The sequence below is a fragment of the Mastigoproctus giganteus genome, chromosome 1 (genome assembly GCF_048544385.1).
Source record: "Mastigoproctus giganteus isolate SK-2022 chromosome 1, ASM4854438v1, whole genome shotgun sequence".
Taxonomy (NCBI): Eukaryota; Metazoa; Arthropoda; class Arachnida; order Uropygi; family Thelyphonidae; genus Mastigoproctus; species Mastigoproctus giganteus.
This window is the reverse complement of record NC_143575.1, coordinates 38,550,534-38,578,282: the sequence shown is the minus strand read 5'-3', so window position 1 is coordinate 38,578,282 and position 27,749 is coordinate 38,550,534. Positions and strand designations below refer to the sequence as shown.

Below are 27,749 nucleotides of genomic sequence, written 5' to 3'. Positions count from 1 at the left end.
CAGAAAACCCATGAGGAAAAAATTAGGAAGTACATGAACCTGAGACATGAGGTCAAGGAGATGTGGCATATGCAAGAAGTATCGACCATCCCAATCATCATATCAACCACTGGTATGGTGCCAAAGACTCTACATAGCAGCCTAGCAGCAATAGGTCTCCCAGAGAACACCTACAAGGAACTCCAGAAAATCGCAATCCTGAACACCTATAGGATAGTCAGAGATTTCCTCGACCAACAGTAACACCAGACATTACAACCACCCTGTGTACTTGGTAGCAGTACCCATCATGAGTGGAATCCCTCAATCAGGGAGAAATAATATAAGAGTAATAATAATAATAATATTGCCCTTTCGTTCCTTAAATCAGAGCACATCAATAAACATAATATCCAGCACTTCAGTACATGACAACCCCCTATGATGTGCAAGAAAAAATAAATAATGATTGCTGAATTTATATTTGTTCCATTTAATGAAATTTGGAATGGCTCAACAAGTCATTCTAAAAGAACCAAATATAAAATTTCATGAAAATGGTGAAGACAATAGGAGGCGCCTTATAATGGTAAATGATGATATCTGAAGGAGATACACTAATTTTAGTACGGCATGCTAGTCCCACAAGAACTGTTTGTGAGACTTGCTAGCTCCTCATGAACTGCATTCTGCTTGTGCACCCCCAAAGCACTTCTAGGTTGACACCCCTGATGAGTACACAAGTACACTTTTGCTTAACAAAAATCACTATAGCAGTACAGTTTAGCACATCAGCTTTGGAGTTATGTGTAGAGAACAGTCATAACTGTACAATTTAAATATATATAAACAATTGAAGAAGTAACACTTTTCTAACTCATGCTTACACCATCAGCTGGTTTAACCCCTGGATCTCCTGTAAGGTTCAAACTACAGTGGCTAACCTAATGAAAACTCTGCATTCTATATGCCTACACTGAAATTATCTAAAAGCTGCTTGTTTATTCATTAATTCACTAGACTGAAATAACTTCAGAAGTAATATATGACAGTTTTCCTGGGCTATAATTAATTGAACCATCCTAAGCAGAAATTACTTTTATCTAACAGGAGACACTGTTGGTAATATGCACTTCAGTGGTTTAGAGTATATTTCCCAAAAAATTATTAGTTATAGCCTGCTATATACTTTAAATAGCAGGCTATAATTAATTATATATAGAGTATATGATAAATGTTCAATATGTCCAATGTCCAAGTTTGCAGACAATATGAAGATTGGCAGGGTTATTAATGACACTAATGACAGGATGCTACTGCAACAGGGTCTAGAAAAGTTGAGCAGATGGGCTGAGAGGTGGCAACTGAAGTTTAACTTTGACAAATGTAAAGTACCACATATGGATAGCAGTAACCCCAAGTAATGTATCAACTGTGTGGTACTACACTCAGGGTGGTAGAGAATGAAAAAGACCTGGGGGTAATTATGCAGTCAGATATGAAGTTTTCTGAGCAGTGCAGACAGTCTGCAAGAGTAGATCATGGTGTCTTGTCAATGATATACAGGAATTTTTCTAGCAGGGATAAGGAGGTGATTATCCCCATATATAAGGCAATGGTCAGGCCACACCTTGAGTACTATATACAGGTCTGGAGGCCTCATTTTAGGAAGGATGTTGAGCTGCTTGAATGAGTACAGAGAAGGGCAAAGAGATTGGTGAATGGAACACAGGGTTGCTCTTACAAGGAAAGACTTAAGTTCTGCAAATTGCAATGTCTGGAGACTAGGCACCTGCGAGGTGATCTAATTGAGATGTATAAGGCCTTGAATGGTTTGAGCAAGCTTGCACAGATTACTCATCTGAGGGGACATAAATTCAAATTGGGGAAAGACAGTTGTAGAATAGATGTTCGGAAATTTGCCTTTAGCTAGTGGGTGGTTGATTGCTGAAATAAACTTCCATCTGTCATTGTAGAATTTGACAGCTTAAATAAATTCAAGGTAAAACTAGACAAACATTTGAAGTTAATGGATGGGTGAAATGGGAAGAGTTTTTTTTTTTTGGTTGGTTGATGCTATATAAGCTTGCTTTCTTGCATCATATGCCTCTACTAATGCTAATGCAATATTTTAAACACAGTAATAAAAGCTGAATATATTTCATTCTTATCCATTTGACTTTCAAGAGGTTTTTTTTTTTTTTTTTTTTTTGATTTGGTAGTTGTTGGCGCATCGGCTTCTGTGGCCATATTGCACCTCCCAAGGTTTTTGCAGTACTTTGATCCAAGCCCAAGGCGGGAATCGAACCCGCGACCTTTGGGTTGCCGGGCAGGTACCTTACCCACTCGGCTAGCCCGGTCGGCTTTCAAGAGGTGATGCTTTATGAAGTTACAGAAAAGTTTATACATGTTCATAAATTGAATTTCAGATGTCAAAAATTTTTCTTTGTAAAATCAAAAATTTGTAAATAAATTTGGTGTTCGTAAACAGGAGCTCACAGTATTTGAATGCATGCACATTTCAAAAGCAGCTATGATATATCACTGAGGATGATTCAAGGTATTGGAAACTGCATGCCAACAAACAACACTTGTCCCCCTGCATTAGAAGCATTATTCGGGCTAATTGTCAAATAAAAAATTAAGATATAGCCTCTTATGATAAAATTCCGTACAGTAACTGCCAAACCAACATATCTGATATCTTAAATATGAAAAAGATTATACAGCTTCTTTGTCCCCCAGTTTATAACAGCAGATCAGATAGAAACAAGAGCTGAATTTTCAGAACTAGCTGAAATTAGTATTATTATTATTTATAAAATTGTGGTAAATCAAATTTCCAGCAAAAAAATTACTGTTAGTATCAGGCAAAGAGTGCAAAGAAGTCAGAGGCTTTTGCTGCACTAGCCAAAAAAATAATAATAAAAATAAATAAATAACTAAATAAAAATTTTAAATATATATAAAAATAAATAATAAAAATAAAAACTAAATACACAAAATAATAAATAAAAAATTAACAACCTAGGTGTTTCCCTCCTCATGTAGGTGATCCTCATCCAGCTGATCTTTGAATTTTCCCAAACTCTCGGCCTCAACTACCGATGGAAATAACTTATTCAAGTAATTAACAACTTGATGGCAAAGAAAACTTCCCATAATCCAGTCTAAATCTCTTTCCTATATGAATTTTTGCACCTTTGAATTTATAGTCCCTAGTTCTAGACTCATTGAGTGAAAATTTTGCCTTTATTCATTTTACTACTTTTGCATCAATGCAAAAGTAGTAAATGTAGTAATATCTCCTTTTGCATCAATGCAATGTTGTCAAAATCACTGGAAGCTGTTGAAGCATTTTAGAAGTTATGTTCAGTGTGGTGACAAACCCAGAAAATATGATTGATGAGATAGATGAGTAACCTCTCTTTTTATCAAAAATGGTTGGACAGACAGTGCTGTGTATTGGCATGAATTACCATACAAGAGGAAGCAATTTCCAGATTACCATATCTTAGAGTAATGGCAATGAATATTATTATTATTATTATTATTATTATTATTAGCCATATGGTGCAAGGATGCCTGAGGCTTATGCTGCACCAGCCAAAAAAAAAATTTCTGAACTACCTAGAGAGAGAGAGAGAGAGAGATAAAAGGGAATCACCAAGGAAGAGAAGAATGATGATATCCAACTCAGGACCCTGGGTGTGCAAGCCCATACTCACCAGATGTGAGCCCCTGGGGTTAATTCATGAATTAGTGCTTAGAACACTTGCAAAATTCTTGAATAACAGTTACACCTTCAAGGGCAAATTCCTTGTGTAAAATGCATCAAAAAAAGTGATTGAGAGAGATTTCACTTTCAACTTTTGAGCACAAACTTTTTGAGGGAGGTGATTTGGTTTCTCTCCATTCTTGAATCTGTTTTTTCATAGAAGAATCATACTGGAAGCAGCAAGTTTCATCTCCAGCAATAATAGAAGTAATAATGGTGATGCCATTATGTGAAGTTTGAAAAAGGTCTGCACAAATTGCAGACTACATTTCCTTTGCTTGGTGTCAGGTTATGTGGTATCAACTTCACACACAATTTTTCTTTTTTCCAAATCCTCCTTTCAAAATTTAGTGAGAACTGTTTTTGTTTATATTAACTTCATCTGCTAGCATCCCAAACTATTACTCAGTGATCACACTGCAAAAATACCCAGCTCCTACTGATCTTAAAAATTTTCTGATTGATCCTATCGATCCAGCGTTTGCATCTGAACATGCCCGAGCTGGGTACATTTCACACTCCCTCTTCCATAATGAAAACAACCATACCACTCAAAATCATGAGTAAATAAATATACAGAATTTGCATGGAAGTAGGGAACTGGGCATGCTGCACATACATTACATGAATAACTATCAATTAAAAAAAAAAAAATCGGTCCTGGAACCTTTGGGACATATCTTATATATACAGCAGCATAACTAGGTATTTCTGCAACTGAGACAAAAGACCAAATACAAAATATGTATCATCCCTTCCCAGTTATAGAATGCTTCTAGCTATATTTTTATGTGGACAGTTATGGCAGACTTTACTGAAACCCAAGGGAAATGCCCAGTCTGCCCTACCCTAGTTATGGAACTGGGTGTATGTGAGCAAAAGATAAGCTACGTTTCCACAGGTCGAAAACAGAAACAAATACTCATGTACAACTTTATTAACTTTTACAACTTGACAAGTGTGATGAAATTTTTCATCACACTTGTCCAGATTTCATTAAAATTTAGTGTAGGCATCTATAAATGAATAACTCACATTGTGATAAAATAATAATCAACTAATTAAAATTGTACAAATTTCATACTATGAATAAAGCATTACAAAAGGATCAATGGAAGATAGGGTGTTATCACCATACAACTCACACCAAGCCCTCATGCTGCCAACAAGGTTATTTAGGAACTCAGCAGGCAATAAATCCCAGTCCTCTTTGAGAAGATTTTAACTCATGAAGAGTTCTTAAGTAAGGATGGCACCTTGCAGCTTACTTTCCAAAGTTTCATGGACATGTTTTATAGGGATCAATTCTGGGGATCTGGCAGGTCAACTATATTTCTGAATAATTTACTTTCAAGAATTTCATCAATTGACTAAGCCCTATGGAGAAGCATCCATAAAAAAAGAATCAAGGAACAACTGCAAATCAGAACACTTGATGTAGAGTTGCTTGAGTGAATACAGAGAAGGGAAACAAGACTGGTAAGGGGAACGAAGGGGTACTCTTACCAAGAAAGGTTTAAGTTCTGCAAATTGCAGCATATGGAGACTAGGCACCTGGGAGGTGATCTGATTGAGGTGTATAAGGCCTTGAATGGGTTGAGCAGGCTCGATTCTGATAAGATTCTTCCTCTTGCTCAGATTATGAACCTGAGGGGGCATAAATTCAAATTGGGGAAAGATGGTTGTAGAATAGATGTGCAGAAATTTGCCTTTAGCCAGCAGGTAGTTGATTGCTGGAACAAATTTCCATCTGTCATTGTGGAAGTTGATAGTTTAAATAAATTCAAGGAGGAATTGGACAAATTTTTAGAGGGAATAGATATGCAAAATGGGATTTTTTTTTTGGCTGATGCTACATAAGCTTGCTTTCTTGCATCACATGCCTCTACTACTACTACTGCTACCACCAGTGGAATATCCAGGTATGATTGTAAAGGGGAGGGGCATAGCAACTAGGTCCAAGTATTATCGTAAAAGGGGGCATGGCAACCAGGCTTTTGAGTTGTTTTTTTTGAATGCCTCCTATAATATGTCCCCTCTACCCACCCCTGAATATGCCCCTGACTACTACTTCAAATAGCACACTAAGGTTTCATTTCAATATTGGTAAGCAGTCAATGTTCTACCCTCAGAGACATGAAGTTCTATGTGCCCACTAATGGTGATACCACTCTCTTACCATTATTTCCCTACCTCCAAAACTGTCCTTTTCCCATGTGTCCGAGGGTCGATATTGTGTACCACATTCTATCCACATTATATCAAGTTTCACTGTTCACACTGAATCCTGAGTCAACAAAGAACAGAACTCAGTGCACAGTTCAGTGTCCCTATTGCTGTGCTCTGCACTCTATGATCAACAGGCTATTTTGTGAAACTGTAAGACCTCTGGCCAATGAGAGCTCCAATTTAAAATGATGGGCACACAATTTTCTGCTACATTTGGCTATTTATTAGTACAGTAAACTCTGTATAACCTGGCCCTTTACAATCTGGAATTCTTTAAAATCAGGCACATTTTACAAAAAAATCAATATTTCACAATCTGTAAATATTAAGAAAGCAGCCCAGCATTCATATGAACAATTGAATTTGTCTTTAAGAATCTATGCAAAAAGGGTAACGTTTCTTTTTTTACAAGACGTTTTGAGGACTACCTTGTCCTATAATCTCTTTTTGCTGCCAACAGGATTTAAATTACATAGATAATGCAATGATCTTAAGTCTCACAGCAGATCAAATTGAAATAGCACATAAACCCTTGCCTTTGCAAAGAGTTTTCCTGGTATTGCACTACTTTCAAACAGGTGATCTTGCCAAAAGGTTAAAAGTATTAGTATTAAATTAGTAGTGATAAATGATGCAAGAAAGTAAGGTTATCCAGTGCATTAACCGGAAAAAAAAAAAAAAGAAAAAAAAAAAATTTCCTATTATCACATGTCAATCGCCTCTAATACAGTACTTTATCTGTTCTTTCCAGAATTTATTCAAACTACTCACTTCTATAACACCAGATAGAAGTTTGTTCCAACAATCAACTACCCACTAGATTAAAGCAAATATCTACACATCTATCAGGCAACCATCCTTCCTAAATTTGAATTTATACACCATTGTATGTATGGTCTGAGCAGTGAGAAGGATGCCATCAGCATTGAGCTTACTAAATCCATTCAAAGCCTTAAACACCTCAATCATATCTTTTTTCAATTCAGTAAAAAAAGCTAAAAATTAATTTGTTATAATTAAAAAAAAAAAAGTGGTATCAAAGAGATGTCATGTGAGTTTACTTTCTTAAGCTGAGGGTGTGGATGATAAAACATTTTGACATTACAGTATATGACCAACACTTTTGACCAACTAGTTAATATATTCACAGAAATGTTCTTTTCTAAAGTTGCTCAATCACTGTATACCTCTCTAAAATCCAGCACCTCTCAATCCCAATGGTGCTCAATTCAAAGAATCTGCTATGTTAATATTAGAAGTAGGAAATGATGCAAGAAAGCAAACTTATACAGCAACAGCCAAAAAAAAAAAAAAAAAAAACTACCTCACCTCTCTATCCCCCTCTAACAACTTGTCTAATTCTTCCTTAAATTTTTTTCAATTCTAACCACATAAATGTCAGGCAGAGGTTTTTTCCAACGATATTTACTCTCTCGCTGAAAGCAAATTTTCAAACATCTATTGTGCAGATATCCTTTTTTCAATTTATGTTCCCCTATTTGTTATGAGAGAAAGCCATTTAGAGCCTTAAATGCTTCAATCAGATCTATTTGCAGGTGCCTAGTTTCCAAGCAGTGCAATTTGCAGAACTAAAGTGTTTCACGGTAAGAGTTCCCCCCTGGTTGTCATTAACTAATACTGCTGCTCTTCTCTGCACTCATTCAACATATCCACATTCTTCTTAAAATGAGGCTTTCAAGCCTACATGCAGTACTCAAAATGTAGCCTAGCCATTGCCTATAAAATTGGATAATCACCTCCTTATTTCTGCTGACAAAATTTCTGTACATCATATGGAACCTCAGGAGCTATCCTAGCAGCCTATTTCCACTGCTCAGAGAACTTCATGTTGGAATGTACAATTACCTCTAGGTCTCTTTCAGTCTGCACCACCAAGTGTGGTACCACCCAATTGGTACATTACTCTGGTTTTACTGCTACCCACACTGTAAGAGCACATTTGGAATACTGTGTTCAAGTATGGAAACCTCATCTGAAAATAGACATTGAGCTTCTTGAAAGAGTCCAAAGATGAGCAACTCACGTGGTGAGATTGGCAAAAGGGTGACCATATGAATAAAGACACTGATATGTGGGCTACAGAGCTTGGCAACTAGGCACCTCAGAGGTGACCTGATTGCAATTTATAAGGCTTTGAGAGGGGTTAGTGAAATGAATGAAGGCACAATTTTCAATGTTATAAAGTATACCAGAACTAGAGGCTATAAATTCAAATTACTGGGGAAGAGGGTTAGACTACATTGTAGGAAGCTTTCTTTTAAGTTGCCTTTGCAGGTAGTTGAGGCTGACAGTTTGAATAAATTCAAAGGTCAACTGGATAGTTACCTATGTGAGGAGGGAAGCACATAATTTGCATTTTCTTAGATACTTGTTTTTGTTTTTTTTTGTTTTTTTCTGGTCAGGGCAACAAAAGCCTGTGGCTTCCTTGGACATATGGCAAATATTATTACTATATGCAATACCTCATATTTATCAATGTGAAATCTCAATTGTCACTTCTCAGCCCATCTGCCTAATTTTTCTAGGTCTTGTTGTAGCAGTACAAATAGGCACTGCTCACTCCGCAGTTCCTTTGACTCGTTTTGTCACCTCTAAAATATGTGTATTGGTTTTTATGTGCAGTAATGCATCAGGAGATTACATGATAAAACCTATGCTAGTTTATGGATCCTCTAATCCTCGTGCAATGGAAGGTGTAAATAAAAATGTGTTATATTGGAAAGCAAATAAAAAAGCTTGGGTAACTGCCAATTTATTTAAAGAATGGTTTCTAAATTGTTTTGTGCCAGCTGTAAAAAACTAAAGTGAAAAAATCTAGATTTCAAAGTTTTATTACTATCGGAATCATAGCTTTATCACTCAAAAAGTAAAACCGTCACCATTAAATGTGTGTTGGAAAAATGTATGGCCAGAATATCCTGACCATATTTCCTGAATGAACTGACCAGAGTCAGTTCATTCAGGAAATATGGTCAAACCAGCAGAAAATGGAATCAGTGGGATTGTAGAACTTGTTAAGTCAGTAGGAGAGGAAGGTTTTGATGATATGACTACTGAAGATATTCAAGAATTACTGGCAGAAAATGAAGCTGACAAAAGGGATTTGGTGGAAATGGCATTGGAGGTTTTGTTAGCTTTTGAAATGTAGCCCCCCCCATTTTTGTACTAATTCTTAGTCCGTATAACACAGTTTCGCACTACACAAGATTTTATAGGAACGTAACTACCGTGTTATATGAGGGTTATCTGTATATGCTAATTCGTTAATAAATGAGAAAAATTGAAACTGAAGAATATTTTATTTCTTATTATCATTATTCACATAACGTATTTGAGTGTCAGTTTTACTTCTTACATAAACCCATTTTTATGGATGAAAACTTGATCCCAATGCATTCTGAAAAATGAGATTTTACTGTACTGACATCTTTCCAAAATTAAAAATATTGAAACTAAGCCTAATAATGCAAATAACAGAATGGCAAAATGACTAGAATTTAAATTTTTCCCCCTCAGTAAATAGTGTACCTACCTCCTTTTATTATCCTTTTGTGCTGTGGTGCTGTGTTTGCAAATAACCGTGAAAACCATTTCTCTGGATGATCCCTTCTAAAAACCATGAAATTGTTCCAGGACAATGTGATAGGGTTCAAATTAAATGAGTGCTGATAAAAAAAAAAAAAAAAAAAAAGTTAGCAGTTTGATACAGGGAGAGAGAAAAGCAGAAAGGGTGGTGGACAGAGAGAGAGAGAGAGAGAGAGAGAGAGAGAGAGAGAGAGAGAGAGAGACTAAACTGATTTGGTGTCTGGCCATTATCTGATGAAATGAGAATACCATCAAAACAGCTGATATGATGACGTTACTACATCTCTCTCTCTCTCTCTCTCTCTCTCTCTCTCAAGGATTCCATTTGAATGTATAAGAGATTAGTTCTCCAAACAGTTCAAAAATTTTTGAACTGTTTGGAGAACTAATCTCTTATACATTCAAATGGAATCCTTGAGTTCAAAAATTTTTGAACTGTTTGGAGAACTAATCTCTTATACATTCAAATGGAATCCTTGAGTGGGGGAGAGAGAGAGAGAGAGAGAGAGATGTAGTAACGTCATCATATCAGCTGTTTTAATAGTATTCTCATTTCATCAGATAATGGCCAGACACCAAATCAGTTTAGTCTCTCTCTCTCTCTCTCTCTCTCTCTCTCTCTCTCTCTCTCTCTCTCTCTCTCAAGGATTCCATTTGAATGTATAAGAGATTAGTTCTCCAAACAGTTCAAAAATTTTTGGATTATAAAATTACATATGATATTACTGAAAATAATACAAATTATATTGTATTTTTGGATGGGTAAATTATAAATCATTAAAAAACTCTTAATTTATATATCTACAAATAATTTAATAATAATTATTATTATTTTCTATTAATGTTTTTTTCCAAAACTCCATAAATATGATTGCATTCAGAACTTCAATGTTTGCTTACTAAGGTAAAGAATTTTAAAATTTTTTACTAGTTTAAAGTATTCAAACAATCTCAACTTATTCATTATATTTCTTCATTTCTTTTTTACATTAAAAATTCACATATGCTCAAGATGTTACCCTCTGATTGGGTGACCGCCTCACATTTCTACATTTTGAAACTACTGTGGGATGCTGTTACCTCTTTAGAAGTCTTTATGTCCATCCTGTTTTCTCCTATAATAAATTCATTATACATTTTATGGTGGAAACCCTATAAGAGCTGTTCACAGTAGTAGTAGTAGTAGAAGTAGCAGTAGTAGTAGTGATGGCAAATAATGCAAAAAAAACAAGCTTATATATCATGTTGGAATGTACAATTACCTCTAGGTCTCATTCAGTCTCCACCACCAAGTGTGGTACCACCCATCTAACATCAGCAAAAAAAAAAAAAAAATACACATGATCCACCCATCCATACCCTCCAAGAATTTCTCTAGTTCGTCCTTGAATTTATTCAAACCATCCACTTCCACAACAATAGATGAAAGCCAGTTCCAACAATCAACCACCCGCTGGCTGAAGGCAAACTTCCACACATCTATCCTGCAACCATCCTTACTCAACTTGAATTTATGCCCCCTCATGTGAGTAGTCTCAGCAGCAAGTGGAAGAATGCCATTAACTTTCAGCTTACTCAATCCATTCAAAGGCTTTAAACACATCAGTCAGATCTACCTGCAGGTGCCTAGTCTCGAGACGCTGCAATTTGCAGAACTGAAGCCTTTCTAGGTAGGAGCACCCTTTTGTACCCTTCACCAATCTGGTTGCCCTTCTCTACAACCATTCCAGCAAATCAACATCCTTCCTAAAGAGAGGCCTCCAGACCTACTTACATTCAGCCTGATATTTATCAATGATATTCATCAATATCATTGATAAATATTGAAAACAACAATGGGCCCAGCACTGAGCCCTGGGGAATTCCACTAATAACATTAGTCTACGAAGAGCAGTGCCCATTAATAAACCACTTTCTATCTTCTTCCACTTAACCATCCCTTTATACATAGTAGTTACTTGCCCTACCTTAATGCCACATTGCTCCAGTTTGTACAGCAGTCTTTTATTTGCGACAGTATCAAAAGCCTTCCTGAAATCAAAGTATATGATGGCAAAATTATTTTTTGCATTCAAGTCCTTGGTCACTGCATTGTAGTAACCTATCAGAGTGGGTAAACAAGACTGCCCCTTAACAAATCCATGCTGCGATTGCAGTATAATTGCATGCTTGTCCAGATGGTTCTGCATGACTTCTTTAACCAGTGATTCTATTATTTTTCCTGGAACAGATGTTAAGCTAACAGGTCTGCAATTAATCGTGTCGCATTTTGATCTCCCTTTATGAATATATTCATAGATCTCCTATCCACAGGTTCCTCCCCTGAATCCAAGGATGCTCTCATAATTATGGCTAACAGTTTGCTTAAACATAATATTCATACGTAATAGTCATTATACATTTTCTGCATGACTTTCCTTTCAGTTATCACAAAGTCATTTAGCTCCTCATTAGAATTTGATAAACTTCTGGCATCCCCTTCCCCAAAGAATTCCTCATGTGTAGATGCACAATGTCCATTCAATTTGTCCGTAACCTGAGCAGAGTCAGAAATAGTTAACCCGTCGACATCATGTGGCCCAATATGATTCAACCCCTTCCTTCTACTGTTAATATAAGCACAGAAGCCTTTGCTGTTTTTCTTTGTGTTCTTTGCCAGAGACGTCTCATAATCTGCTTTAGCTTGCCTATCCTCCTTTTTGACTTCATTACAGACTAATTTATATCGACCATAGGCTTCTGTATCACCTGATAATTTATATATATCCCATTCACTTTTCTTCTCTGCCATGTGTCTCAATACTTCATCTGACATCCATTTAGGTCTAAACCTTGAACAGTATTTCTTCGTTGGTATAAAAAGCTTAGTAGCTTCTTTGATTACTTCCCTGAATACTAACCATTTAGAATTTGCTGTTGGTAACATCATCAATTGGTCCCAATGCACAGAATTTAAAAATTGTCTGAGACTACCGTAGTCACATCACTCTTATGAAAGCAAAAGAATTTTCCTTTACCCTTGAGAGTAGTTAATTAAATTAAATTAAATCTTTAATTAAATTCCACATCAGTACACTGTTATCGCTGCTGCCACCCAGTAGGTTTTTACCTGCAGATTCTTAATGCATAAAGAATCACTGCTGATAACCAAATCAAGAGCATTAATTCCTCTTGTTGCCTCTCTAAGATGCTGTGGTAGAAAACAATCATTGAAGAAATCCACAAAGGCCTTGCTAGTGTAAGAGTAACCAACCCACAAATTTCAGTCAAATCTGGATAGTTAAAATCCTCCATTATGAGACATTCTTATTTGCTTGCCCACTATTTCTCTGTATAGCTGTTTGGTATACTTATCACAATCATTAGACCTATAATAGGGTGGCCAGATTTATAAAACAAAAAAAATGGGACACTCATGGCGAGTTGACATGATTCAACTGTCATACCAGTTAAAACAATCCTCTTGTACTCATTTCATGTCAACTAGTCATAAATGTTTAGCTTGATTAAAATTAACATAGGTTACTTACATATTTATCAGTGTCTTAGTCTCACATTAACAATGTCACACTAACACATAAATTGCAACTTGCTATGGCATTGTAATTTCAGGTCAAAGTCAAACTCCAAACTTTTTCATAACAACTCACATAATACATAAATAATATATATAAATTTATTTATTTTTATTTATATTAATAAAATGGGGAAAAAGAAACAAAATATTACATATTAAAAAGGAAAACATTATAATTATGTTATAAAAAAAAAAATTAGTGATCTTTGGCTTAATTAAGAATCCCTGAAGCCACAACCCCTTGAAGTTCACATATGAATTTTATTAAATAAAATTCAAGTACAGTATATGATAAAAATTTACTTTGCAGATTGGGTAATTTCAAAATCACAGTTAATAGTTTTCATTTAACTGCATTAACTCTCTCAATAATGATTAAAGTAGTATATTATGGAAATACTACGATACATTATGCTATGATATATGATATATTGATCATAATTCTCATTAATGGCTTTTAAACTACAGAGGTCTATTAAAAAGGAGGATAACATATTTTGGGAGCGAAACTGTGCCTTCTCCAATATTGAAACTGCCTGAATAAAGGAAATAATTATTTCTGGAATTTTCAGTATTTTCCTAAGGCAGGACTCAGTTGTCTATATATATTATGTAAATAATGAACTATAATGAATTTAATATTAAGTTCATGAATTTTGACTCTGAATACTATATATGCGAATTTTACATCAATCACATAATGTCAAATTCACACCCAGGATCCTGAGCTGGATATCATCATTCTTCTCTTTCTTGGTGATGCCATTCTACGTCTCACTCTCTCTTTCTCTCTCTCAGGGTAACTCGGGAATTTTTTTTTGGCTGGTGCAGCATAAGCTCAGACTTCCTTGAACCATATGGCTAATAATGATAATAATAACATTAGTCCACGATGAGCAGTATTCATTGATTACCACTCTCTGTCTTCTTGTACTCGACCATCCTTTTATCCATATCCAGACTGTATATGATATTAAAATTATTTTTGGCATCCAGTTCCTTTGTGACTATATTGTAGTATCCAATCTAACTGGTCAGACAAGATATCCCCTTAACAAACCCATGATCTGTCTGAACTATAACTAAGGTCTTGTCCAGATGATCCTGCAATACTTCTTTAACCAGTGACTCCATTATTTTCCCCGGAACAGAAGTTAAACTAACAGGTCTGTAATTACTTGTGTCACCCTTTGATCCCCCCTTTATGAATTGAGGATACATCTGCACATCTCCAGTCTGTGGGGACTTCCCCTGAATCCAAGGATGCTCTCATAATTATGGCTAAGGGTTTGCTTACTTCCTATGCTGCCTCCTTTAATATAACTGGATAGATCCCATCCACACCAGGTGCCTTTCTTACATTTAACTTCAACAATTTCTCATTCTAAATTAATATATGTTTCAATACATTTAATCTCAAAGATTAAAATAAAATTTATGAAATGGATGAAATAAAATTGATGAAAAAATGAAATAAAATTTGAACAGAATAGCAGCACCCCTAAGTTGATGAAACCCACACTTTGGTAACTTACACAGGACTGAAGTTCCCTGTACAAGTACTGCAGGGTGGGGAACTATCGTAACACTGAATCTGCTGCCGATACAAAGATTTGGAAGACCACAAATGGTTGGTATGATTGGCGCTATCAAGTAGCGCCAAATAATATAAATTATTTCATTCTTATAATCAAGTTGGCCCTAAAGGGTTATTTATTTTTTTTTGTTGTTATTAAACGTTAATAATTTTTTTTCAGTAATATATTTTAAAATAAGCTACTTTTGACTAAGCTGATCATAAAAATGTCACTCAAAAAGTTGTAATATGCTGTTTCAGCCGTATATTCTTTGATTATGTAGAAATAATTTTGTACATGATTATGTACAAAAAGTACAAAAGTGGCTATAAATTCACTCCATAACAAGTTTTTTTATTTATTATAGAGTAACCAGTGTGTCGGGCACCCACTATCATCCCTCTTTCAAAGTTGGTTAACTCATGATGTTTATCCATGCTGACATCGAATTACCGTCTACATGAATCCAGTGATGCAGTGTACCTATATACCTGCCAAGCAGCGTGTTCGTCCACTAGCAAGAGGGGTGACAGCATCACGTTGGCCATGAACCAGATATCCCATGAATTCTGCCCTTTCAGTGTACATCCCCTATAATACTGTTTTTTTTTTCTTTTAATTTTATTTTAATTTATTTAATTTTTATCTTTTATGTTATTTATTTATTATTCCTTTTTTATTTATTTATTTATTTTATTATTTAATTTTTTTTTTTTTTTTTTTTACTTTCACGCAAAGAGATAGTGCAAAGGTTCATGGGAGGTGATTTTGGATGTGCTCACAGCTAGCATAAACCAGCTGGTTGCAGAGAAATGTTTACGATTCAGGGCATACCACTTAGGTGGCTTTGGACTAACCATTGCTACCCACAGCAGAAACCTTTTGGTAACCAGAGAAATGATTATCTTAAGGGCAATGTGCACAGCAGTTCCGCCTATCGCAACGGCAGCCTTACCAGTTGGAGCACATGTAATGTAGGTGTTACAGTACCCGTCTGTATTACTGAAGTAGTTGTACATTTCCGTCAAGAGGCAAATCATAAACATTTTTCCATTTATGATTCACCAGCAAGATCATGCAAAGGATCATGGGAGGTGATCATGGATGTGCTCAGAGCTGACGCAAACCAGCTGGTTGCAGAAAAAAGTTTATGATTTGGGGCATACCACTTTGGTGGCTTTGGGCCAACCATTGCCACTTGTGGCAGAAACCTTTTGGTAACCAGAGAAATGGATATCTTGAGGGCAGTGATCGTGGATATGCTCAGAGCTAGCATAAACCAGCTCTGAGCACATCAAAGATTGCCGACCAGGCTAGCCAGGTGGGTAAAGTGCCTGCCTGGCGACCCAAAGGTCGCAGGTTCAAATCCCGCCTCGGGCTTGGATCAGAGTAAAATGCAAAAACTTTGGGAGGTGCATTATGGCCACAGAAGCCGATATGCTAACAAAAAAAAAAAAAAAAAAAAAACCCATCAAAGATCATTACATGCGCTTCAGCCTTGCCAGTTGAAGCGTATGTAATGTATGCATTACGGTATTGTTTTTTTTACAAAAGTGGTTGTATATTTCCATCAAGAGGCGAATCATAAATGTTTTTCCACAACCAACTGGGCTGGTCAAGAATATTTGAATCGGTTCACAACTGGGAGATAACAGACTCCATTTTACATGAATGAGTAGAATCTTTTGCTTGTAATTGACCATTCTTATTAAGTTGCAGAAGTCCTTGTTGGTCATCAAGTTATCACATTTCTTTGCAATTTCGCCAAGTCGATTGAGCGTGGCAAGCTTTAGATCCTCATTTAACTTGCTGTTTGAATAATTGCAAAAGTTTCAAAGGGGGTCTTCTCACAGACACGTTACATGCTTCCTCATGCTTCGTCAGGGTCACCATCATCATTGTCTTGACCCATCATCTTACATATTTCAATTGTTTTGTGAATATCCAAGTCCGATTCACACAATTTACGATCTACAATGAGCTCTTCATTGTCATCATAAATCTTGACAAATGTCATCTCTGACAGCATCTGCTTCCTCACTGCAAAATGGAAATGTGCAGCGTTACCATCTCGCATTTGTATTCGTTGAGATCCTGAGCCAAGCCATAGTTTCAATAGCATATTATGTGTGGATGCTGTCATTTCTTGCAGATCTCATTAGCACTGCATGTGTAATTTTCAACAAACCATGGCAGAGTAACATGACAGTATGATAACAATATAAATATTTGTATTGCTGCAATCATACAATTCAACAAATGGCTACAATCAGATGGGTAATTAAGCTATTGGCCTAACCTCTTCCAAACATTGATTCAGTAGAGTAAGCACCGGGTGTATGTATCCTATTTATCACTAACATTGATCGTTGGAGTAAGTAGCAGGTGTGAGCGTAAATTACATTGTTCGTGATTTCTGTTCTAGCTGTTCAAAATTTAGTAGGTGTCGCCAAAGATGTTTACACATAAAACATCTTTTATACATATAGGGTACACACGCAATTTTTTTATTTTTTATTTTACTTGGTCTCTGTCCAGGAAGCTCAGGCAATCCTGGTGGAGACTAGCCAGAGAATTATAGGTAGCCTGGCTACTTCCTAGTGGTGTGTGTGTGTATGTGTGTGTGTGTGTGTGTGCACGGGAAACGTGGGGTCCCACCAGGGGCCCTAAGGCCAAAAGCCAGAACAGATAACAGAACCCAACACAATACTTCACATAACACTTTTTCTAGCTTTCAGAGTGATACTGTTTGGCTCCACAGAATGCATGTGGTGCAGATGTGGGAAACGACCAAAGGTACCTTCCCCTAACACTATGCACACTATAATCATGAAGTGTTTTAACACTGTGAGAATTCAAAAGTACGTGCTTGTGATCAATCAGTTGTATGGTGTAAAAGTAAAATATGGTGTTCTTTACAGTTCATTAAGCCTTTATACAGTTCAATGAAAAGTTATGTGAACAGTTCAGTGAAATGAAAAGTTATTTCATTGCTCCACTCCATTTTAATTATTTAACTTCACTGTAAAAAAATTATTAAAGAACTGTTGAGAACATCTGCGTTTAAATTTTCAAAAGTATTGTTCGACTCAAAACTGCCAATTGCTGTTCATTCTAGCATATTTATATAACATCCATTAAAGTTTCGTTAAAAAAAAAAAAAACGATAAAAATGCAGATAGATTACAGAGCAAATTGAATGGGGAGGCAGGGGGCGTGGTATAGTTTCACCGACCACACTTGAGAACTTGTCGTACAGTTCTTGTAAATGTTATATCAGAATGCTCAGGTGTGGATATGGCTTAAGCCTCAGTTTCGGGACAACCCCAGGTGCTCACATATGGTGAGTATGGGCTTGGCACACCCAGGGTCCCAGATTCCCTTCTACTTCTGACTCTGTCTCTCTCTCTCTCTAGGGATTATTGAAATTTTTTTTTTTTTTTTTTGGCTAGTGTAATATAAGCCTCAGGCTTCCTTGCACCATATAGCTAATAATAATAATAATAATAAAAGGGAAATTTTTTCATGTTGTAAAATGCCAGACAGTATTCGGCACTGATTATCTAGGAAATTTTTTCAAAGCATGGATTAGGTGTTAGGTTAAGGTTAAACACCAAAGCAACTAAGACTATGAGACATGGAAAAGGGAGGAAAAGGAGGTGATTGTCCCTCTGTATAAGGCAATGGTCGGGCCACGCCTTGAGGACTGCGTACAGGTCTGGAGGCCTCATTTTAGGAAGTATGTAGGTTTTCTTGAGCGTGTACAGAGAAGGGCAACAAGATTGGTGAGGGGAATGAAGGGATCCTCTTACAAAGAGGGGCTTAAGTTCTGCAAATTGCAATGGCTGGAGACTAGGCACCTGCGTGGAGATCTGATTGAGGTGTATAAGGCCTTGAATGGGCTGAGCACGCTGAATTCTGATGGGATCCTTCCACTTGTTCAGATTACGAACCTAAGGGGGCATAAATTCAAATTAAGGAAAAGACAGATGTAGAATAGACGGGTGGAAATTTGCCTTTAGCCAGCGGGTGGTTAATTGCTGGAACAAACTTCCATCTGTCGTTGTGGAAGTTGATAGGTTAAATAAATTTAAGGAGGAACTGGACAGACATTTGGAGGGAATGGTGTGATTTTTTTTTTTTTTTTTTTTTGCTGATGCTGCATAAGCTCATACACTGGCTTTCTTGCATCACATGCCACTACTACTACGTCAATATCCTATACTCGTGAGCCAAAACATTATGACCACCTGATATATCATTGCAGCCGCCTTTAGCCGTGACAACCGGTTGCACCCGCAGCACCTCGATACACGAAATCGGAGAAGTGTCTTCTATTTATTATCAACAATTATGAATTCTCGAAGAGGAGTAGAATCCTTCGTTTCCCCATAGTCACACTAGGAGTGGCCAAGGGACCCACATTTGGGAGGGAAGAAATTCGAAAAAGTTAAAAATTTCTATAGAATTTTATTAACATATCACTATAGTAAGAAAAAAAAAATACTGAAATAAATTAATATCGTATAACATATCATACTGATCGAGACAATTACAATGTTATTCAAATATCAATCAGTCAAACCTTCTGAATGCGATCTTAGTGAAGTTCATAATATTAAAAATAAATACATTTTCTGTTTATGCTCCAGGATGACCACACCATCAGAGGAGTTTCCAAGATACACAGAACTACTGAGACCACGGCACAGAAGAAAAGTGCATGGAATGCATATAAATTATCAGGTGATATATGGAAGCCTAAGGTAGCATTAGCACATGATGCAAAAAAGCAAGCTTATATAGAATCAGCCAAAAAAAAAAAAACACCACCCCCTTCTCGTTTCACCCACCCACTTACTCCAAATGTTTGTCTAGTTCTACCTTGAATCTGTTTAAGCTTCTACAACGAGAGATGGAAGTTTGTTCCAGCAATCAACCACCCGCTGGCTAAAGGCAAACTTCAGCACATCTAACGTACAACTGTTTTTCCTCAATTTGAATTTATGACCTCTCAGGTGATTATTCTGAGCAAGAGGAAGAATCCCATCAGAATTGAGCATGCTCAAACCATTCAAGGCTTTATACATCTCCAGATCACCTCGCAGGTGCCTGGTCTCCAGACACTAATCTGCAAAATTTAAGCCTTTCTTCGTAAGAGCAACACTTCGTTCCATTCACTAATCTAGTTGCCCTTCTCTATACTCGTTCCAACAGCTCGACATCCTTCTTAAAATGAGGCCTCCAGACCTGTATACTGTACCCAAGGTGTGGCCTGACCGTTGCTTATACAAGGGGATAATCACCTTCTTATCCCTGTTAGAAAATTCCTGTACATCATTAACAAGACACCATGAGCTATTCTTGCAGACCGTCCACACTGCTCAGAAAACTTCATATCTACCTACACAATTACCCCCAGGTCCTTTTCACTCTCTACTGCTGTCAGTGTAGTACCACACAGTTGATACGTTACTCTGGGGTTACTGCTTTCCATATGCAGTACTTTACATTTGCCAATGTTAAACTTCAGTTGCCAGCTCTCAGACCATCTGCTCAACTTTTCTAGATACAGTTGCAGCAGTGTACTGTCATTAGTGTCATTAATAACCCTGCCGACCTTCGTATTGTCTGCAACCTTGGACATTAAGCTTGATATACCATCATCAGTATCATTAATGAATACAGAAAACAACAATAGACCCAACACTGAACCCTGGGGGACTGCACTAATAACATTAATCCACGAAGAGCAGTGTCCATTGATTACCACTCTCTACTTTCTCCCACTCAGCCATCCTTTTATCCATAGCAGCAATTTGCCTCCAATACCACACTGCTCCAATTTGTGCAGGAGTGTTCCATGTGCAACAGTATCAAAAGCCTTTCTAAGACCCAAATAAATTATATCAAAATTATTCTTTACATCCAGTTCCTTTGTGACTACATCATAGTATCCAATCAAATTTGTCAGACAAGACTTCCCCTTAACAAACACATGCTGTGTCCGAGCTATAACTGAAGTCTTGACTAGATGATTCTGCAATGCTTCTTTAACCAGTGCCTCCGTTAATTTCCCTGGAATAGAAATTAAACTAACAGGTCTGTAATTGCCTGTGTCTCCCTTTGATCCTCCTTTGTGGTTTGGGGACACATTTGCACATTTCCAGTCCTTAAGTACCTTCTCTGAGTCAAGGAAGCTCTCAATAATTATGGCTAAGGGTTTGCTTACTTCCTTTGCTGCCTCCTTTAATATAAGTGGATAGATTCCATCCACCCCCAGGTGCCTTTCTTATGTTTAACTTCGACAATTTATCCTTCACTTTGCTCTCAGTTATTACAAATTCATTAAGCACCCTGGTACAATTTGATAAACTTCTGGCATTTTCCTTCCTTAATAACTCCTCATGTGTGAATGTAGATGCAAAATATTCATTTAGCTTGTTAGCTACCTGAGCAGGATCATTAACAGTTGAACCATCGATATCAAGTGGACCAATCTGATTCATCCCCTTCCTTCTAGAGTTTACATAAGTAAAGAACGCTTTGCTGTTTTTCTTTGCATCTTTTGCCAAAGATTTCTCTTAATCTGCCTTTGCCTGCCTAACCTCCTTTGTAACTTGATTACAGACTAGCTTATATCTATCATAGACTTCTGTGTCACCTGTTAATTTATATATAATAAATAAATTTTCTGTTTATACTCCGGGATGACCAAACGGTCAGAGGAGTTCACATGATAGATTGAATACAAGAAACAGCACCGTATTCAATAGTCACAGGCTTGAACCCCGGTCACTCAAGGCACGTATGCTTAGGCACCTGCACGCCTGACCACTAGGCTACGGCGACCTCCCATGCATTTTTCTTCTCTGCCACATGTCTAATTAGTTCATCTTACATCCATTTAGGCCTAATTCTTGAACAGTATTTCTTAGTTGGTATGAAAAGCCTAGTAGCTTCCAAGATTAATTCTTTGAATGCTTCCCATTTTGAATTTGCTGTTCGTAACATCTTCAGTTGGTCCCACCGCATAGAATTTAAATACTGTCTCAGACCACCATAGTCACCCTTGCAAAAGCAAAAACCTTCCTTTTACCTCTGATGGAAGTTACCTCTTTGAGTAAATCCCACTTCAGCACACTGTGATCACTGCCACTTAGTGGTTCCTTTATCTGCAGATTCTTAATGCATGAAGAATCACTAGAGATAATCAGATCAAGAGTATTACTCCCTGTAGTTGCCTCCCGAACATGCTGCTGTAGAAAACAATCATCCAATACATCCACAAAAGCCTTGCTAGTGTGTGCGAGTGACTAACCCATAAATTCCAGTCAATCACTGGGAAATTAAAATCCCCATTATAAGACACTCTGATTTACTAGCTCACTCTATTTCTCTGCATAATTGCTCATTATACTCATCAGATTCATTAGGCCTATAACACACACCTACTCTCATTTTTCCTTTCCCAGTGCTTATGTCACACCAAACAGACTCAACATTGCATTGTCCACCAACATCAATTGAATGCACTTCCTTAGATTTTATGTGATTTGTAACTAACAGCATAACCCCCTGCTCCCTTCCTGTCCTGTCTATCCTTTCTGTACACATAGTATTCCTCAAATTCAAATTCTGCACCGCTTATGTCTCTGTGACACCACATCTCTTATATCCCAACAATATCTATTTTGATGTCTTGACTAGCACTTCAAGCTCATCAAATTTATTAACTATACTCCTAGCATTGGTGTACATGCACCTGTTTCTACTCTTAGTTACCCCAACACAATCCATGTATTTACTTGTTCCAATATGACTCCCAGCAATCCTGGAAATCCCCATTACCTTGCTGTCCAGGCTGCTGCTCAATTGCATTTCAACAGAAGCAGTGCAAGAATCAATTTCTTCTCTGCCAACGGCTACTGTTAATCTATTAGTCCGTGTATCCCCCAAGATAGCAGTTTTCCGACCCATCCCATCCCTGTAGAAGCAGTCTCTCCTGTTAACAAGCACAGACCAGGCTGAGAAAAATTCTACACCTTGGGCCTTGCACAATCTCTCCAAGGCCAAACTGATCGACAAGGCTCTCATCATATACTCCCTCCTATCGTGTTTGGGCAGAATTGCTGACACTTCCACATTCAACCCTAACTCACTCCTTTTTTTCAACATTGACCTGTACTTGTTAAGTAATTCAGCCGGTCTCCTACTCTTAATATCATTAGTGCCAAAGTGTACAACAATATCACTCTTTGTGCCATTAAAAGATGATATCTGCTCTACAATGTCATCAATCTTTGCCCTTGGCACACATACGCTGGTCTTGTTCCACTTATCACATATGGAACAGGACCAGGTTAGTAGATATAAATTAGTCTGTAATCAAGTCACAAAAGGAGGTTAGGCAAGGTAAGGCAGATTATGAGAAGTCTCTAGCAAAGAATACAAAGAAAAGCAACAAAGACTTCTATGCTTATATTAACAATAAAAAGTAGGGATTGAATCACTTTGGCCACTTCATGTCAATGGGTTCTGTTGATGACCCTGCTCAGATTGCTGACAAACTAAATAGGTACACTGATGAGCCAAAATTATGACCAGCGAGTTGTTATGCAAATCGAACAACTGCAGATGAATTATGGATCATGCACGGATCGGGACATGGTATGGAAAACACCTGATACAGGCTCCGTTAATCAGTGTTACTCTTGTTCTTCAAATGGGAAAGGCAGCGGACTTTAAGCGAATTTGACAAAGGCCAAATTGTAATGGCCACATGACTGCGTCAGAGCACATACGAAATGGCAAGGCTGGTGGGATGCTCATGGTAAGCCATGGTTAGTACCTACCGAAAGTGATCCAAGGAGGGGGAACCCATGAACTGCTAGCTAGGTGTTGGACGACCACGGCTCATCAATGCTCGATGTGAGCGAAGGCTCTCCTGGATGGTATGTGGCAACGGAAGGGTGACTGTGGCACAACTCGCCCGTAACTGGAATGCTGGTAACGGGAGTAATGTGTCACAACACACAGTACATCAAACCCTGCTGAAACTGGGGCTGAGTAGCCACGGGCCACTCTGAATGCCCATGCTAACCATGATTCACCAGTGACAGTGCCTATAATGGGCAAGCGAGCATCGAAACTGGACCTTGAGTGATTGGAAGAAGGTCGTCTGGTCCAATGAATCACGTATCCTGTTGCACCATGTGGACAGCCGGGTACGTCTGCATCATTTACCTGGGGAAGTGATGGCACCTGGATGCACAGTGGGATGAAAACAAGCCAGTGGCGGCAGCGTCATGCTTTGGGCGATGATCTGCTGGGATACCCTGAGTCCAGTCATCCATGTGCTGGGCACTCTGACGTCTACCACCTACCTAAACATGCTGGAATATGGTATCGCAAGGCTACCACTGCGGTGAACCGGTAAAAATCAGAGACTACGCAGCGACACATACTCATAACCATCTCGAGAGCATGTAACACTGTAAGTACCCATGCACTCCAGACCCTAACGGGATCCCTCCCTCTGGACCTGGAGATTGTTAAGCATGGGCTACTCTATCAACTGACCAAAGGCAGAACGGCAACATGCCTCGACTACACCACAGATCTGTCAAATGATCCCAAAGTAAAAAGGAACCGTCCCTCTGCTTACCTCTAACAAACTTGGCAAGCCCACTGGGAGACCTCCAGCAAAGATGCAATAACTAGAAAATTTCTACCCAACATACGGCTGGAATACCCGGATTATCCACCATGGCTCTCACCAGGACTCTACACCACCTACCTGTTGATGGGACACAGGGCCATTAGAGACAAACTACAAGGATTTGGACTGAGTGATATGCCGTTTTTGCCTCTGTGGTGAACATGAAACGTGGGAGCACCTAATGTACAGTTGCCCACTATACGAGGACCTCTATTGCAAGTTCATCACTAGAACACAGCTTAACCTCCATAATCAAGAAGACCTCGCCATAACTGAAGTTGACACACAGAAGGCGTTCGCGCAGCTGGCCCAGGACCTCTTCACAAGAAGGACACTCCGACAGCCTCAACCACTGCAGTAAACAACCATGCCGTGCAGACCAGCAGAAAGTTTACACAACCACGGAAACCGACCCAGATGATGAACTGACACCAGGGTAAAACAACCACGGAATTAAACCTCACAACTGAGTCTACCTGAAGTGACAATCTCTATGACAACCCACAGATGTATCCACTTGACGTGACAATCTCATTCAACACATCAACATGACGTGAATAAGGTAACTGGACCTGACCTGGAAGTGACCAACTCAAAAAAAAAGAAATCACACTGTGACAACCCCATCCAGCAAAGGCATTGACAACCTGATCAAGACAACAAGACCACCATGCAAGGACTTAGAGAAATGACTGCAGCACATTGCTGCCACCTAGCCAAATGGCGATCTGAGCTGGTAACTTTGACCAGCCTGCTTTCACTCCTATTCCTTGGCGGGGGAGGAGATGGCTTGTTGTCTTCTCCTCCTCTTGCCATCCCCTCTTTCCCTCTGGTGAGGTATGGGCATGCCCCACTGATTGCAGGGGCCATCTACCCTATCGGCCCCTCACTTCTCTTTCTTTTCCCCCAGCCTTCAGTCTCCCTACCCTTCTCTTGACTATACACCACAAAATCCCCACAAATCCAAATTTAAATAAATACCAAAATTATTGCCCGCTCCATTAGGCCTCTAGAACTTATCATTTTAGCATACAACTCATGGTTATTTCAGCGAACAAACCCCACATACTATCTCTTAATAGCGATCTTGCAACAATACCACCGCAATTAACTTCTTTTTTTTTTTTTAGGACCCAGCTGCTGAAATCCCTGGAAATTAGGCAGTGGGACCTGCCAGAGTATAATAAATTTCAAGGTACACCTCGCCGGCCTCCTCGTTGGCACAGTATGGACAACGTCGGGTCCCATCAGGGGCTCGACAGCCAATAGGCCAGAAGAACAATGGGCATAACATACTACACAACACATGATCCACACACTTTTAAATCTCTGGTCTTGACAGAGTACTGTCCCTCGATACAGCGAACACTCGCGGAGATGGGAGAAATTCCCGGTGCCGTTTGACCCTCACACTTTGTACTTTGTACCTAAACATCAAAAGCAGCCTGCTTAGGCTCCCAGGGTTGAAGAATCTCATTAATTGTATTACTAAAAAGTTAAACTGCAGCTATTATCAACCCACTGAGGATGGAAGCCTCCTCAGCAATTCATGTTGAGAGGGGCAATTGTACTACTACTACTACTACTACCTAAACATCATTGCTGACCAGGTACACCCTTTCATGGCAACAGTCTTCCCCTCTGGCAGTGCCATCTTTCGGCAGGACAATGCGCCATGCCACACCGCCCAGATTGTTCAAGACTGGTTCGCGGAACATGAGGAAGAATTCCAGGTACTGCCCTGGCCTCCTTCCGAGAATGTATATCCATTTTATAAAGGGGATCAAAAGGTGATATGTGTAATTACTGATCTTTAACTTAACGTTTGTTCCAGGAAAAATAATTGAGTCACTAAAGTAATACAGCGCCATCTGGGCAGGAATGCGGTATACTGCAGTTACAGCACAGATTTGTTAAGGGGCAGTCTTGTCTAGCCAATCTGAGAGGTTACTATGATGCAGTGACCAAGAAACTGGATGCAAAAAAGAATATTGATATCATATACAGGAACTACCAGACTAACGTAATACTCGACTTACGGAAATTCGACTTTACGTAAGTTTTTGCCGGCCAGTGCAAACTTAAAAAATTCGTGGAAACGTATTTTGCATCCCGTAGGAATAAATGGAGGTATCGTGAAAATATCGTAATTTGAACCCAATAACACTGTTTTTTTTTTTTTTTTTGTTTTGTTTTGTTTTGTTTTTTTTTTGTAATTCGTTCCAAGTCCTTGGAAGTTGAAAATTTCGTTATATTACTAAGCTGTTTATCTCTCTAAAAGGTCATATCTATAATGGAAATTGCACTACCCTTTCATCGTTATCATATGTTCCCGTTATAAGTATCAATTTTGAACGCCTTTGTGATGTTTTTCTAAAGCACGTTTCTGGAGATCACCACCAAAAAACAATAAAAACAATTTGCACTTTCCGATTTTTTGAGCTTTTCTGTTAATGCATCTAATTATAAACGGGTAGTAAACTCGATCTTATTGCATTTGCGATAATACCGATAACTGCGATTGTGTGGATTTTAAGCTATTATTGTGAAATGTGTTCCCCTTCAATGAAATCTTCAATCATATAAAAAACAAATTTTCAGAAACTTCTCTTCATTCCTATTTACGTCTTAAATTGATGAAGGAAAAGCGACCAACGGAAAGTGCAAGTGGTGAGAGTGCCTGGAAACGAAACAAAATTGATTTAGAAATGATGAAAATGATTAAGAATTACGAAGCAGGACAAAGTTTGTCATCTATTGCAAGGGAATTCGGTATCGCTGCTTCAACAGTGAATACTATTGTTGTTGGTGGTGGTGTTGTTATTTAGGAGCATTAGCAACTAAGGCCATATTGCTTGAATACTATTTAAAAGGGCAGTGCATGTATAAAAGAACATGTTAAAGGATCAACACACTTAAGTTCAACAGTGATTACAAAACAGCGTACAGGTGCTATATCGAAGATGGAACAGCTGTTCATAATATGGATGGAAAATCAGATTCAGAAGCGAGTGCCCCTGAGTCCAATGGCTATTCAAATAAAAGCAACAAGTATTTATAAAGATATTAAGGTTAAGTACGGAGAACCCCAACCCAAGTTCGTGGCAAACAACGGATGGTTTAATAGGTTCAAGCATCGCGCTGGTTTCCACAACGTTAAAGTATGAGGCGAAGTCGCCAGTGCCGATTCTGCAGTTGCAGAGAAATTTTGTGATGTGTTGGAAAAAATTATTGATAAAGGCAGCTATTCAGCGCAGCAATTTTTTTACGTTGAAGAGACTG

General features: G+C 38.1%; 1 protein-coding gene across 1 annotated transcript in view; it reads right to left on the bottom strand.

Annotated features, from left to right (window-relative positions):
* LOC150090716 (protein white-like) overlaps window positions 1–16,763 on the bottom strand; it is a 106,208-nt gene extending 89,445 nt beyond the window's left edge. The window contains exon 1 of the mRNA XM_090370106.1: window positions 16,667–16,763. Coding sequence (XP_090226232.1) covers window positions 16,667–16,763 — 97 coding nt within the window. The remainder of the gene's footprint in view (window positions 1–16,666) is intronic.
* Between the last annotated feature and the right edge of the window lie 10,986 nt (window positions 16,764–27,749).